The following is a 14,562-nucleotide window of genomic DNA, read 5'->3' as shown; positions in this document are numbered from 1 at the left end:
TGTCCACTGATGTAGTCACTCCATCATAGAAGGCCACTAGGTTGGTCAGGCAAGACTTGCCCTTGGTGAAGCCATGGTGGCTGTCTCGAATCACCTCCCTGTCCTCCTTAGCATAGCTTCCAGGAGGATCTGTTCCGTGATCTTCCCAGGCACAGAGGTGAGGCTGACAGGTCAGTAGTTCCCAGGGTCCTCCTTTCTACCCTTTTTAAAAATGGGTGCAATGTTTCCCTTTTTCCAGTCACCAGTGACTTAACCTAATTCACCTAACTTGAATTATTGCCATGTAAAATCAACATTGTAGCATGAGTAAATCCATGCATAACCTGGATTAGGAACTGTCTTGCTGGCAGATCTCAGAACACACTTGTCAAAGGAAAACAACTGAAGAGAGTGTTTCAAGATGGCTTCTTGGAGATCAGTATTAAGCCCAAGGAGTCTTCATCAGTCATCTGGCAATAAAGTCAAAGTAAGCGTGATAAAATTTTGCAGATGAAACAAAAACTGGTGAAATGTTAACTCATGCTGAGGTCAGGGCAGTCATAGAAAGCAAAGCAATTGGATTGCTTGACAAGACTGGTTCCTCCTAACGTGTGCTTAAACACAATTCAGTGCAAGATCCTGTATCAGCCTTACTCAAGTAGTGTGGGGATGTAAGTCCTGGGAAAGTAAGGATTTTGAAAAGGCCCTGGATTACAGTAGATAAGCTATTCAGTACGAGCGTCTCAGTTTACAGCTGCAGAGGGAAGGATTAATTAAGTTATTGCAAGTACAAGCAGAGGAACAGGGAGTTAAAGTTTGGGGGCTAGGGAGCAAAAGAGCACAGATAGGAAGGATGTTCATCCGATGTCCACGTTATTTTCAATGTTGAAGAAAAATTTGAAGTGTGCTGGAAAAAAGAGAGAAAAATTACATTTGGGTTTGAAAAATGCATGTACTGAGGCACTTGCAGAGCACCTTATCTGAGGTTTTAAGAAAGAAAACCAGGAAGATGACTTTATTAATAAATATATCCTTGTGGACAAGACACCAAGTGCTAAATGGCTGTTTAATCTAGCAGAGGAAGGTGGGATGAGAATGGCTGCTTGAATTCTGAAGTTGCATTACCTTGAAAATAGAAACCAGGCACCTGTGCTTCAAGATCTTTTAGAGAAATTCTCAGAAGAGGCAGCAGAGCTCTCCCGTCTCTTAATGTTTTCAAATCCAGAGGGGTGGCAGCTTGAAAGCTTGCCTTCCTGAGAAGAGCTGGACCCAGTACACTGGAAGCAAAGTGAAATTGCTCAAGAATCTGCTCTCCAGGAGCTTGAGACATGATCTGATGGACTGACTGTGAGTCACTGACAGTGGCAGCAAGCGCAGGTCTGAGCAGGGGCAGATGGACTGCTGTGAACGGTGGAGGAGGCAGGAGGTGGTGGTAGTGTGAAGCGGGTGCTCGCTGCCCTCTGTGTGCCTCTCCCTCCATGAGCTGTCTCTGTCTCCTGCAGCGAACCAGCCCGGAAGGTGGGATCCACCTCAACTGCCATTACTGCCACAATCTTTTCAGTGGGAAGCCGGAGATCCTAGATTGGCAGGTGAGGACTTTCCCCAGGGGGATGCTGTGGTAGAGGCCAACCCCAGTGAGGACTGCAGGGCTTCTTCCTCTCCCTGCTCAAAGCAGAGCTCCTTCTGCGCCAGTGCTCTGACTGCCTTAGCTGCAGAGATGTGCCTGGAGACCGTGCACCGAGTGCTGCGCTCCTGATATTCAGCAGGATGTCAGAAGGGCAGGAGGAAACCACTTCTGCCAAACCCCGTGCCAGGAGAGCTGGGGACTTGGCTCAGCCCCATAGTCTTGCTCTTGCTTCCTCAAGAAGTGTGGGGACCTCCTGCCAGCCTGGCTGACCCGGTGGTGGTCTTTTTGGCAGGACAAGGTGTATCAGTTCTGCTGCAAGGACTGCTGCGAGGACTTCAAGCGGCTGCGTGGGGTGGTGTCTCAATGTGAGCACTGCAAGCAGGAGAAGCTGCTGCATGAGAAGATCCGCTTCTCTGGAGTGGAGAAGAACTTCTGCAGCGAAGGTACTTGGGGAAGGCATGGGAGAGGCAGAGCCCCCATGCCAGCCCATGCTGGGGGAGGAGAAGAGAGCATGGAGAGGAACAGAGGGGAGACTGTCTTAGCCAGGCCCTGGGGCGAGAGCCTTGCCATGCAGTGAAGGGAGGACTGTCGTGGGGATGGCTTGCTGTCCAGCCAGGCCCTAGGGCAAGATCTTTACCGTTCATTGTGTCCTTGGGGAGGGCTTTCTCACAGCTTTTCTCTCTCTGGGGGCTGGGGAGACAGCAGGTGGCAGCTCCGCTCCTCCTGTCATCATGCACTTCTACGCTCTTGCGTCTGGGCTGGCCTGACCTGGCCTTGCCCTGCCTGCTGGGTTCCTGCACACAGGAGGTTGGAGTCAGACTCTTCCTAGAAGCATGGAGGTGAGAGATGGCAAGTCCCCATGAGGTCCCATCTTATCCCAGCCCCAGGGGCCAGTGCTGGATTGTTCCCTACAGTGTGTTGCGTGTGCTCTGTTGTCTCCGCAGACCTGGATTCTGGTCATGTTTGGGTCAGGGAGGCCCCCAGTTCATCCTGGGAAGGTTTCACTCCTATTGTTTCTCCGCAGGGTGTGTGCTTCTTTACAAACAGGATTTCACCAAGAACCTGGGCCTGTGCTGCATCACCTGCACCTACTGTTCTCAGACCTGCCAGCGGGCGGTCACCGAGCAGCTGGAGGGCAGCACCTGGGACTTCTGTAGTGAAGACTGCAAAAGCAAATACTTGCTCTGGTACTTCAAGGTCAGTATTGGCACTGGCAGCTTGTGCTAAGTGCTGTGGTGGGCACGGCACCCAGATAAGTGGGCATTGCACTGAGGAAGTTCGCACTGCTGGAGTCTGGCTGGCACTGCTGCGGAGAACCTGGCACTGCTGGAGTCCTGCCTGGCAATGACGGGACACTGCTACGGGGAAGCTCACGTAGCTGGAGTCCCCAGCTGATCCTGCCAGAGCACTGCACTGAGGAAGCTCACAGTGCTGGATCCGCGGCTAGTGCTGCTGTGAGAAGTTCGCACCGCTGGAGTCCCCGGCTGGCACTGGCAGGGCACTGCTGTGGGGAAGCTCACAGCACCTTGCTATGTGCACCTTTCACTGGAGAGTTGTGTTGCACTCGGAGGGGGTGTGGTTAGTTACTCGTTGTTTCTCTCCTGCTGATGTGGGCTTTAGGCAGCTCGGTGCCATGCCTGCAAGCGTCAGGGGAAGCTGCTGGAAACCATCCACTGGCGGGGGCAAATCAAACACTTCTGCAACCAGCAGTGTCTGCTGCGATTTTACAATCAACAGAACCAGCCCAACCTGGACACGCAGAAGGGGCCGGAGAGCCTGCTGAACAGTGAGTAGGAGGGAGGGAGGGGACCTGCATAGCTCAGTCCGAGAGACACAGGGAAGACTGAACAGCGAGGGGTGGAAGCTTCCTGCCCGGGACTGGATGAGACGCTAGGGAACAATCCTGCACTGGCCCTTGGGGGGGGGAAAGGACGGAGTGGGACCTAATGGGGCTTCTCCATCTCTAACGTCTATGGTTCTATGACACACAGGGCCCAGACGGGAGGAGCCGGTGCCAGCGTGCTGCCTGTAGCTCACACTCTTAGCGAGGATACTCAGGGATTTAACAGCCTCATGTTGCCAGCGGAGAGCTCGATTTACAGGGTTAGGGGACAGCGTGGTTTGGCATGATAATCCACCTGCAGCCCCACACCACCTCCGAGCTGTGACCTTCTCAGATCTCATAAGCTAATCAGGATTGGGCCAGGTCAGTGCTTGGATGGGAAACATTCAAGGAAAACGCAGGGTGCTGCAGGAAGTGGTGCTGGTGATGCTGTAGGTGGGCTCTCCTCAGCCAGAGCTGAACCTAGAACGATCTTGAGGGAGTGCTGAGCTGCTGGAGGCACTCTGTCTTGTGATGTTAGATTGGAGTCCTACCATTTACCCAAAGATTGCTGCAGCTTTGGGGAGTTGCCAACCCCGTGTCCCGCATAACCCCATTCTGCATCTGTGGAGTTCCAGCTGGAGAGGCAATTTTCACTGCCTGTTGCCCCATTTCCTATCATTAACTTGAGCCCGTTGCTTATGGAAGATTGCAAAGTGCTTTGGGGTCCCTCAGGATGGAAGGTGCTTGTAGTGACAGTGACAAGACATTGCTTGGCCCTCGGACACTCACGTAGTCTCATTTTGCATGGTCTTTCATAGGTCACGATCTTCTAGGTAATCTGTGTGATCTAGTTAAAATGCCTGCAGCTTATGGTAGGACTCACTTTGGTGCATCAAGCTTTGACAGATACCTGCATCGCAGGCTCAGGGCTTTGCTGCCCTCCCTGGAATTTCATGAGGTGTAAAACCCTGACTAGGGTGTGCCAAGGAGGGGAAACCAAGACAAGGACCTTCCTGTGAGAGACCTCGTCCTCCATCCCCAGACTCTTCCTTGTTCCTCTCCTGACAGCAGTGGGCTGATTGCAAGATGGGGGAAGCTGAAGCCCTGCATGTCAGTGCTGCTTAGACAGCAAAGCAGAGCTGCTCTGCCAGAAGCAGCAGGTTCCACCAGCCAGGGGAGTCCCAACCTGCCCTCTAAGAGCCATGCTCCCTAAAAGGCCGTGTGAGGCAACGTCTCAAGTGTCACCACACTGGAGTGACCTGGATAAGGAACTGTTGGTTTCTGCTGGCACAGGGGTGCCCAGGGGGAGTCTGCTTGATGGGACACAGACTGTCCTACTGCTCAGGGGAGGAAGAGGTGTTAAAGTTGCTGGTTCCTGTAGCTCATCAAGTGATTCCACAGCCCTAGCCATGCTGTTCCATTTGTCCTCTGCTTTCAAGGCATCTTGCTTGTGAGGGACCAGTAACACTGCTTTTGGGACACAGGCACAGTGAGCAAGCTCTGCCTGCAGAGGGAAGCATGTTTCACACCATTTGGCCATTGTCTCCTTGGAGCCATGGACCACAAGAGTAAGAAGTACCCTCTCAACCACCAACAACCACGAGAGTCTGAGCCCCCCCCACACACACACATCTCTGGAGACCCCCAAGAACTTTGCTGTTTGGCACATGGGGCATCACCCTTCACCGTGCCACAGCTGCCTCTCCATGCACCCTGTGAGGCAGAGGAGTCTGAGGGCAGCCAAGGAAAAGCCCATCAGCAGTGGTGAGCGCTCGGCTGAGCGCAAGCTCCAGGCTGCCCCAGCAGCTGCCATGCTTGGTGAATGCTGCTGGTGGCACTGGACCCTCTGTGTGTTCCGGCACACCCATCCCCTGCCAGTTGTGGGATAGCTGTGGACATCCTTGTCCTGGGACTGTGGCATACTGCTCAGCTTGCAAAGGAAGGGTGCTGGAGCCAGGGCCTGCCATGTGCTTACACAGAGAGCTTTCCAGCCCAGCGTGCTATGCAGGGGATTTTGGGAGGAGCAGCTTGTCAGTGCATGGTGAGGAACAGCTTCTGCCTGGTCTGGCCAGGGTCTCCTGTGGACCTGGCAGCTGTGTTGCCTGCTCACAAGGGACTACCTGGATTTCAGGCCTGTCTTGGGCAGAGCTGCTGACTACTTACTGCTTCTCTTGCAGCCCGTGGTTGCCTAAAGCCATTCATTCCTGTGACCCAGTGGCTGCTGCCAACCTGGTGATCCTGAGAGTGCTTGATGATAAAAGTGGCTATTCCTTTGCTGGGAACAGTCTGTAATGAGGGATTGAGGAGCTTCTGCCACAGAACTGCCCAAAGACTTCCAAGGGGAACTGCCTCTGCACAGGGACATCCAGCTGGAGAGGATAGAGGGCCAGAAGTCACAGTTGGTGCAGGCAATGCCTTGACAGCTCCTTGCTGGTGTTGGGATGAGAGTAAAGAACAAGTTGCAGCTTTCCTGGAAGCCTGGACATGTAGCACATGGAGCTTTGTGGCAGGAGGATCTTGTTTCCCTTAGTCCTAAATCATTGGCCTGTGGGGCAATCAACTTTGCTTTTGATTCTGCTGCAGCAGAAACTCTGCTCGTACTCCATAGCTTGTCTTTTCTCATTCAAGCCATTGATGTCCCCCACCTACCTGCTGTCCATCCTCTTCGGGCTGGTCAGGGGGAGTACTTGGACCCATTGAGACCGTTGCAGATCCTATGGCTGAATGCTTAGCTGCAGACTAGGGAGTTTCCTCCAACTGGAACTTACCTGTCTGCCTGTGGTGGTCAGCAAGTGGACCCTGCTGGGCCTCCAATTGGTCAAGAGCTGTCCTGCATTTCCTCAGGACAGAGGAAATCTGCACAGTGTGAATGCCCATGTGTTGGTCCTTTGGGAGTCTGGGTCTTTCCTGGAGAGCCTATGTAGGAGGTGCAAATGGATCCACCGCTCCCTTTGGGTGCTGAGACCTGCTGCTTTCCTTGCAGGTGTCTCCTTCATGCATGGCCCACGGTTAGTCAGTGCTGTAGAAGGCAGTTCTTTTTCCCAGCCACATGGGTAACCAGGGCTCACGGGAGGCTTGGATGAAGGTGATCTTTTAGCTCATCAGCCTTTGAGATGGGTGCAGGTTCTCTGCAGAGGAAATGAGCTGGAATTATCATCCAAGCCAGGATGATACTGTCACCACCTGAGACTAGTGTCTGCCACACGCACTGTTACCTGCAGGTGATCCCCTCTTTCCTTAGGGGAATGGACTGCATCCCTAGGGCTGGGGCAAAGCGGTCTCCCTGCTTTCTGGGATATCTCGTAATGCTACTACTAGCTCTGTCACCTTCTTCCTAGGGATCTCGAAGCACTTTGCCAAGGTATTTGTAGCAGGGAGATGGAGGCACAGGGAGGGGCCATGGCTCGGTACAGCAAGCCAATAGGCAGAGCTGGGAATAGAGCCCTGGATTCTTCCCTTTACAAGGGACTGGGATTTCTCCTGACCTGCTGTGATGGGGATGGGGTGGACTGCAAGGGAGCACAAAATGACATGGAAATTACTTGATTTTGGAGTTGTAGTGTCTTCTGAGCTGCTAGGGCTAGAGATTGTGGAAACATTAACTGTTCCTGGAGTGGCCAGGAGCGGCTTCCGGGGAGCCTGTCCCTGCCCTCTGGCTGGTGCCACGTCCAGTCCCAGCAGTGGGACCTGTTGGCCCAGGAGCTCTTGAACTTAGAGTCGTTGCTTTCTCTTTCAGGTCAGACTTCAGAGCCAAAACCACCTGCCCCTTCCCCACAGAAGACAGACACTAACATGGTAAGGCCTGTTGGAGGTAGGAGTTTGCAAGGTAGCACAAAGGGGCTGTCCCCAAAGAGAGCACAGATCTGCCATTTCTCAGGGAGATTTAATTCTTCTACAACCAATGCATTTTAAGATGTCTGGGTAGTGGGAGCTGATAAGAGCTGCTGGGGAGGACAGCATCAGCATATCTCCTGCAAGGGCCAAGAATAACCATTCCCCAGGAATCGATGATGGTCTCCAGAACAGCCTGCCACTGTGGCACTGGCTCCTCTTTGCATGGTGCTCCCCTGTGCCTGCGTATAGTTGCTGTCCTACTGTGTTTACCGCTGCCCTGCGGGGCAGGAGCAACCAGCACCAGGCTCCCTGCTGGCTGCTGCAGAGATGCTGCACAGGCTTGCTGCCTGCCAGGAGCAGCTTGGCAGTCCTTCGGCCGGGTCTGACCATGGGTGTGTGTTGGGGACTGCCAGGCTCCAGGAAGTGCTTTGGGAGTCCCTCCAGCTGTACCTGTGGTTGGGAGGAGGTGGTGCTGCCTTAGGTGGACACCAACCTCCTGCTTTCTGCGTTTCCTCAGCTGTCGGCAAAGACCTCCTCAGCCCAGATGTCTCCAACCGCGCCACCTCCCCCGCCCCCTCCGGTTCCAGCCACCCCTCGGAAAAATAAAGCTGCCATGTGTAAACCACTGATGCAGAATCGGGGCGTTTCCTGCAAGGTAGAAATGAAGTCCAAAGGAAGTCAGACAGGTAGGAAAACGAGACATAACTGCAGGATTACAGGGGCGTTTTGAAAAGGCAAGTGGCACATCCCTGCTCCAGAGACTAAATGTGAATCCAGCTTGAAATGCTGTACAGAATGTCTGGGTGTTTGGCACCATGCTGAGGAGTCTCAGGGCAGTGCAGGGCACACACAGTAGGGCTGGAGGTAGGGAGCCCGTTTCCATCAGCAGCAAAAGGAGAGATGCAGAGAGCACTGCAGCATGATCCCACCTCTTGTGGGATGACTTCTGCTCCTCTGGAGATAGTCAGCTTGTCTGAGGGGCCATCTGCTGAGCAGGTTCCACTGTGTAGCTCCTGTTGGGCATGTGTGTGTGGTTTCCGGCATATGCAAGGTAACTGGACCTCTCAGCAGGGTCATGTAAGAGCAGGGCTTGCACCTCTGGCTAAGGCAAGCCAGCTCTGCTCCATGAGTCACAGAAGCTGGTGGCTGGAAGCACCGTGGTGCTGGATGGCTGGGGGCATGGCAGTGCGCAGCAGGGCTGGGTGGAGGAGCTGCTGGGAGCAAGCTCACTGACGTACTTTTGCTGTTGTCAGAGGCTGACTGGAAGCCCCAGGTGATTGTGTTGCCAATCCCCGTCCCGATCTTCGTGCCTGTGCCTATGCATATGTACTGCCAGAAAGTACCTGTGCCTTTCTCCATGCCTGTCCCGGTAAGCGACACACTCCTCCCGCTCATGTTCTCTTACTGTCTCGATCCTGCCTTGCTGCAGCCTCCCTGCTTCTCTGTTCGTCCTCTTCTCCTTCCTCTGCTTTTACGTCAGTCAGCTGAGTGTCAGTTTTCTGCCTGGTGTGCTGCTGTCGACAGGTGCCTGTGCCAATGTTCCTGCCCACCACGCTGGAGAGCACAGATAAGATTGTGGAGACCATTGAGGAGCTGAAGGTGAAAATCCCCTCCAATCCCCTGGAGGCTGACATACTGGCCATGGCCGAGATGATTGCAGAGGCTGAGGAACTGGACAAGGCCTCCTCGGACCTGTGCGGTAGGTTCTGCCATGGCTTGGTCTGGCCCAACAGCTGGGATCATGTGGGGTTTGCCGGCTCTTGGAGCTTAGAGCATCTGCCTGGATCGCAGCTCCCCCAAAGCCTTTGAAAAGGGAGCAGGAAAGTTGAGCAAGTCCTCAACTTCTGCTGAGGAGGTACCAGGAGGGAAGAGCTGCAGCAGGGAGCAGTGTCTGCCACTGTCCCTTTTGGGGCTGCCAGTCTTATGGCACATGTGCAGCACTGTTAGTTTATTCAGGTGGCTGTTCAGGCTCTTACCTAAAGCAGCTTCCCAGCCAGAAGACTAGCAGTCCTGACCTCGCAGGTCTTTTTACTTGAGGGCTGCATTCCTCAAGCCCCAGTGACTAGGGCTGTGGCAAGGACAAACGTCCGATGTCTTGCTGTCCAGGGAAAGCTGGGCAGTGCAGGTGTCATGGGGCTGCTCTGAGCACAGGACTGTGCTGCAGGGAGCCTGACTTCATTTTCCTGCTGTCACAGGGAAAACAGGCAAAAGACTTTCTTGAAAGTTGGGTTTATGATCTGCTTTTGCATTGCAGACCTGGTGAGTAACCAGAGTGCAGAGGGTCTCCTGGAGGACTGTGATCTGTTTGGACCGGCACGGGATGATGTGTTGGCTATGGCTGTCAAGATGGCAAATGTCCTCGATGAGCCGGGCCAGGACCTGGAAGCTGACTTCCCTAAGAGTAAGAGCTGGGTGAAGCAGGCATGCAGGGCTGCTCATGCTGCAGCAGGGTCCTCCTGCTGCCCTCGGCTGACCATTGCCAGCAGCATTAAGAGCTGTGTGAACTTACCTCCCCATGCCCTCTGACTGACCAGGCTTGAGGCCAGGAACTGAGAGTCTTGCAGATGACTGCTCGCAGCAGGGGTGAGGAGACCACCACTTTTGAAGGAGTGTGTGTTTGTCTAGACTAACTGACCTGTTGCGAACATAGGTCTGCAGAGAAGGGGGAATGAGAAGCTGATTTTAACAGCACAAAAAGCAGGGCAGCGGCGCTGGTGTGCTTATGGATGATGATTCCAGAGGATCCAGCAAGGCGAGAGAGACCTGGACAGGGCATGACATCCTGGGAGACTGCAGAATTGCTGAGTATCCATCAGCGGACAGAAGGTGGAAGAAGAGGCAGGGACTTGGCAGGAGCACAGCAGTGCTGAGGCAGGATGCTAGCAGCAAAGGACAGAGAATTGGGGTGCCTGTGCCAGGCTGTCCCCAGTGCTGGCCTGGCACAAGGGGATGAGGAATGTTCCTCAGGTTTAAAAAACAAACAAACAAAAAATTGTCAGAGGGGAGAATGTGGGGCTCTGGTTAGTCTGAGAAAGCTTAGCATCATTTGCCAGAGCTGTATTTCCTTTGTTGGGCTGTGGCTGAAAGTTCATGCCAGGCAGTAGTGGAAGGTATGAAGAGTTGGGCTGCGTGTTTCCTCTTCATCTTGCTGTAAGAACCAGGCCAGCACAGGGGACAGGATGAGAAGTCTCAGCTGAGCCCTTCTGCTTGTGTTTCCTTTCAGACCCTCTAGACATCAACCCCAGTGTGGACTTCCTCTTTGACTGTGGGCTGGTGGGACCTGATGATGTGTCAACAGAGCAGGATCTGCCTCGTGCTGTCCGAAAGGTGAGCTCTCTGTGGGTACTGCCTGCTTAAAGCTCTTTGGGTTTGGAGTGGGAGCTGCTGTCTGGGATGCACAAGGTGAAGTGTGCCAGAGGCTTTGGTGTGCTGGGGAGGTTGTGCCCTTTCCCTTCAGGGCATGCCTGGCCTGTGGGCCACTCCTTGAATGAAAGTACTTGCCTGTCACTTTGGAGAAGCTTTGAATGCCACAGGTCATGTGAGAGCTGGCCTCTTTCCTGCCTGTGGTCCTCATAATTAATGGGCCTTGTTGGCTTTGCTGTCAGCAGAAGGATGCCTGCTGGCATTGGTAGAGGCACACTGGGAGGGAGCTGGCGGTCAGCAGGTCTGAGGGGTGGCCAGGACTCTTGCATCTGTCCCAGGTAGGTGCCCAGTCTCACAGTACACCTCTCTGCAGGGGCAGAAGCGTCTGGTGCTCTCTGAAAGCTGTTCCCGAGACTCAATGAGCAGCCAGCCCAGCTGCACAGTGCTGAACTACTCATACGGTGTGAATGCCTGGAAGTCCTGGGTGCAAGCCAAGTATGCAGGGGGAGAGACCAGCAAGGGAGAGGAGCTACGCTTTGGCCGTAAGTGCCCTGTCTGGATGGGGCGGAGTGGCAGAAACCTCCCAGAAGCTGTGTCCCAGAGTGCTGAAGTGCTCTTGGCCTTGCAGGCTATTGTCTGAGGCTGCTGTGCTTGTCTCCACAGCCAAGCCCATGAGGATAAAGGAAGACATCTTGGCCTGCACAGCAGCTGAGCTCAACTACGGCCTGGCCCAGTTTGTCAAGGAGATAACACGGCCCAATGGGGAGCGCTACGAACCGGACAGCATCTATTACCTCTGCCTTGGCATCCAGCAGGTGAGGGAGGGCTTGCTGCCCTCAAGTCCTCCACAGCCAAACCTGGGGGTCAGATCTGGTGAGGGGAGCTTGTACCCTTTATTCTGCCTTCTGGGGACCCAGAGAGGCTCACTGGACTCTCCTTTAGTGCCTCATCCCAGGACAGTAGCCCACCTGGTTTGGTGTTTGTTCCCAAGCCCAGCGGGTAGGGTGGCAGCTATTCCCCAGCCTTGCACCCTCCTTGCACATCCTTTTGGAGGGCTGGTGGAGGGCTGGGAGATCTCCCCAGACTGAGTCCCTTCTTCAGCACCAAGTCTGCTTTATCGCGCCCGGGGGTTTTCCTCACAACTCTCAGAAGTGGCTGGTTTTAGGAGTCTGCCCTGCAGCTCTGGTTGTACAAGGAGGGGCACTCTGCATGTGTGCCCTGGGCTCTCTGGGGAGGGTTTGCATTCCAAGTGCTGCTGTGTCTCTCTTGACTGTGTGTTCTGTCCTTTCTAGTACCTGCTTGAGAACAATCGTATGGTGAATATATTTACAGACCTTTACTACCTGACCTTCGTGCAGGAGCTGAACAAATCCCTGAGCGGCTGGCAACCCACAATCTTACCAAATAGTATGTGTCTCCAGATTACCTTCAGTCACCACCCATACCCAGTTTGTGCTTCTAGCCTTGGATCCCCCGGTCTGATTGTGCTCCTCCAGCCTCAACCCTCTTCCTTGGCATAGGCAGCACAGTCCCGCTGTGTCTTGGGGTCATACTGACCCATACCAGCAGCAGAGCCAGCCTGGTTTACACTTCAGCAGCTTCTGTTGTCCAGAGTCAGGGTAGCTGGGAGCAGAGCATGGCTGCTTTGTGTCCTGGGACAGTTTGAATCTTTACAACACTTCACAGTGATGTCGCCACCCTTTGGCAAAGAGGATTCCAAGTCAGGAGGCACGGTGGCCCATGCCTTTGTGTTCCCAGCACATCGGCGAGCTCTGCACACTGTGCTAAGTGTTGGCCTGGGTTGCTGTGCTGCTGCCTTGTGAGTGGACTAACTTAGAGCTCTGCAGAAGCTATTCATGATATTGTGATCTGGGCTGCCTTCCCTGCTGTGCCTTGTAAGTGGTTAGTTCACAGATCCAGCCTCACCTCTGCATACTGGCTGTCCCAGGCAGAGGTATTTGGCTCCAGACTTGTGCGTCTGGGCAGGAGCTAGTCGTGTCTGTCCTGCCTGCTGTATTTCCTTCATCTCACACTGACTGTGGTGGAGCACTGACCTGGAGTTTACTTTGTGGCCATCTATAGGGATGAGCAGTTAGGATTGATTTGGGTTCTGGCCTGTGGTTTAGCTGGGGTGGCTCATGGCTGGGCAGAGCCAGCATCTAGCTCTGCTGATGGCTCTGGAGAAGTAACCTCATGGAAAAGGAGATGTTGTGAAGCGTCAGTCTTTTGCAGTGAGCTTGCCTGGGCAGGGTGAAGGGATTGCCACAAGGCCACTGTTGATGTGACCTGGTTCTTCCTCTGTGCGTTGCAGACACAGTTTTCTCACGTGTCGAGGAGGAGCACCTCTGGGAGTGCAAGCAGCTGGGCGTTTACTCACCCTTCGTGCTCCTCAACACCCTCATGTTTTTCAACACCAAGTTCTTTGGGCTGCAGACAGCGGAGGAGCACATGCAGCTCTCCTTCACCAACGTGGTGCGCCAGTCCCGCAAGTGCACCACAGCCCGTGGCATGACAAAGGTGGTGAGCATCCGCTACTACGCTCCTGCCAAGCAGAAGAAAGGCCGAGGTAGGGTCTGACGGAGCATCTCTCTGTCCCTGCCCCTGCCTCCCCCATTGGGTCCCAGCAGTGATCCTGCTCTCTCCCCTTCTGCAGATGGCGGCTCTGGAAAGCGGAAGCGCGAGGAGGAGGTACCGATGCTGGAGCAGCGGGAGAACAGGATGAACCCACTCCGATGCCCAGTCAAGTTCTATGAGTTTTACCTCTCCAAATGGTGAGGCTTTCTCTGGAGAAGGGGCATGTGCCATTTTGGGGCCACCTCTCAGTTTTGGTGGGACCCTGTGGAGTGGCTGCTGCTCTTCAAACACTTGTACTTGAGTGTGAAGCCTTGCCCAGTGTCTGCGCTGCTTGTATAGACCATGGTTGAGGGAATGCTTCTCTCTGGCCCCTTCCACTACTTGCCTTTCTTCAGGCAGGCAGGAGTGTGCAGTATGAGTCCTGGTGCTTGGCTGGTTAGGGGCTTTGGTCCTGAGCAAGGAGCTGCAGACTCGGTTTGTGTCCTCGTCCTGCCAAAGGATGAGAGGCTGTGACAAGCCTTGAGCCCCCCTTGGTAACCATGAGGGCAGGCCAGGCTTTCTGAGTCCCTGGAGCTGATATCCTCACCTTTCTCTGTCTTTACAGTCCCGAGAGTCTGCGAAACCGCAACGATGTCTTCTACCTGCAGCCCGAACGGTCGTGCATCGCCGAGTCCCCGCTCTGGTACTCGGTCATCCCCATGGACCGGAGCATGCTAGAGAGCATGCTGAACCGCATCCTGGCTGTGAGGGAGATCTACGAGGAGCACAGTCGGCTCAGCGGCCTGGAGGACGACATGGACTAAGAGCGAGGTGCTGCCGGGCTGGCTGCACTCCAGCCCTGTACACCTCGTCTCCCTGCCTCCTGCTGCAGGGCAGGGGCCATGCAGTGCAGGAAGGGATGGTGCTGCGGTAGCGCTGTCCCTTCATCGTTACTGGACTTGAACATCCCATCCTGCTTGTTACAGGCCTCTCCTATGTACGTGGCCCCTGCGCTCAGCCCTGCCTCCTGTCCTGGCTGCTGGGTGAGCCGTCTTCCCCGGGGCCAGTCCACACAGCACAGGGGTGGCAGAGCCCCCAGGGCAGCTCCCCTTGGAAGGGATGGTGCTGCGGTAGCGCTGTCCCTTCATCGTTACTGGACTTGAACATCCCATCCTGCTTGTTACAGGCCTCTCCTATGTACGTGGCCCCTGCGCTCAGCCCTGCCTCCTGTCCTGGCTGCTGGGTGAGCCGTCTTCCCCGGGGCCAGTCCACACAGCACAGGGGTGGCAGAGCCCCCAGGGCAGCTCCCCTTGCCCGCCCCCGCCCCCCGCCTACCCCCAGCCCTGACACTATCCCCTCTCCCCTGGGCAGAAGGCAGAAG

General features: G+C 54.8%; 1 protein-coding gene across 1 annotated transcript in view; it reads left to right on the top strand.

Annotated features, from left to right (window-relative positions):
* The window catches only part of ZMYM3 (zinc finger MYM-type containing 3), a 22,484-nt gene extending 8,227 nt beyond the window's left edge, over window positions 1-14,257 (top strand). Inside the window, exons 9-24 of the mRNA XM_009287619.2 lie at window positions 1,482-1,568; window positions 1,899-2,049; window positions 2,631-2,803; window positions 3,227-3,392; window positions 7,168-7,226; window positions 7,783-7,951; window positions 8,519-8,634; window positions 8,790-8,964; window positions 9,520-9,666; window positions 10,489-10,592; window positions 11,002-11,170; window positions 11,292-11,443; window positions 11,921-12,035; window positions 12,940-13,194; window positions 13,282-13,399; window positions 13,807-14,257. Coding sequence (XP_009285894.1) covers window positions 1,482-1,568; window positions 1,899-2,049; window positions 2,631-2,803; window positions 3,227-3,392; window positions 7,168-7,226; window positions 7,783-7,951; window positions 8,519-8,634; window positions 8,790-8,964; window positions 9,520-9,666; window positions 10,489-10,592; window positions 11,002-11,170; window positions 11,292-11,443; window positions 11,921-12,035; window positions 12,940-13,194; window positions 13,282-13,399; window positions 13,807-14,005 — 2,355 coding nt within the window. The 3' untranslated portion in view covers window positions 14,006-14,257. The remainder of the gene's footprint in view (window positions 1-1,481; window positions 1,569-1,898; window positions 2,050-2,630; window positions 2,804-3,226; window positions 3,393-7,167; window positions 7,227-7,782; window positions 7,952-8,518; window positions 8,635-8,789; window positions 8,965-9,519; window positions 9,667-10,488; window positions 10,593-11,001; window positions 11,171-11,291; window positions 11,444-11,920; window positions 12,036-12,939; window positions 13,195-13,281; window positions 13,400-13,806) is intronic.
* The last annotated feature ends 305 nt before the right edge of the window (window positions 14,258-14,562 follow it).

Source organism: Aptenodytes forsteri, unplaced genomic scaffold, assembly GCF_000699145.1.
Source record: "Aptenodytes forsteri isolate BGI_AS27 unplaced genomic scaffold, ASM69914v1 Scaffold265, whole genome shotgun sequence".
In the NCBI taxonomy this organism is placed as follows: domain Eukaryota; kingdom Metazoa; phylum Chordata; class Aves; order Sphenisciformes; family Spheniscidae; genus Aptenodytes; species Aptenodytes forsteri.
Note: the sequence above shows the minus strand (reverse complement) of the source record. Positions and strands in the feature narration are given on the sequence as shown.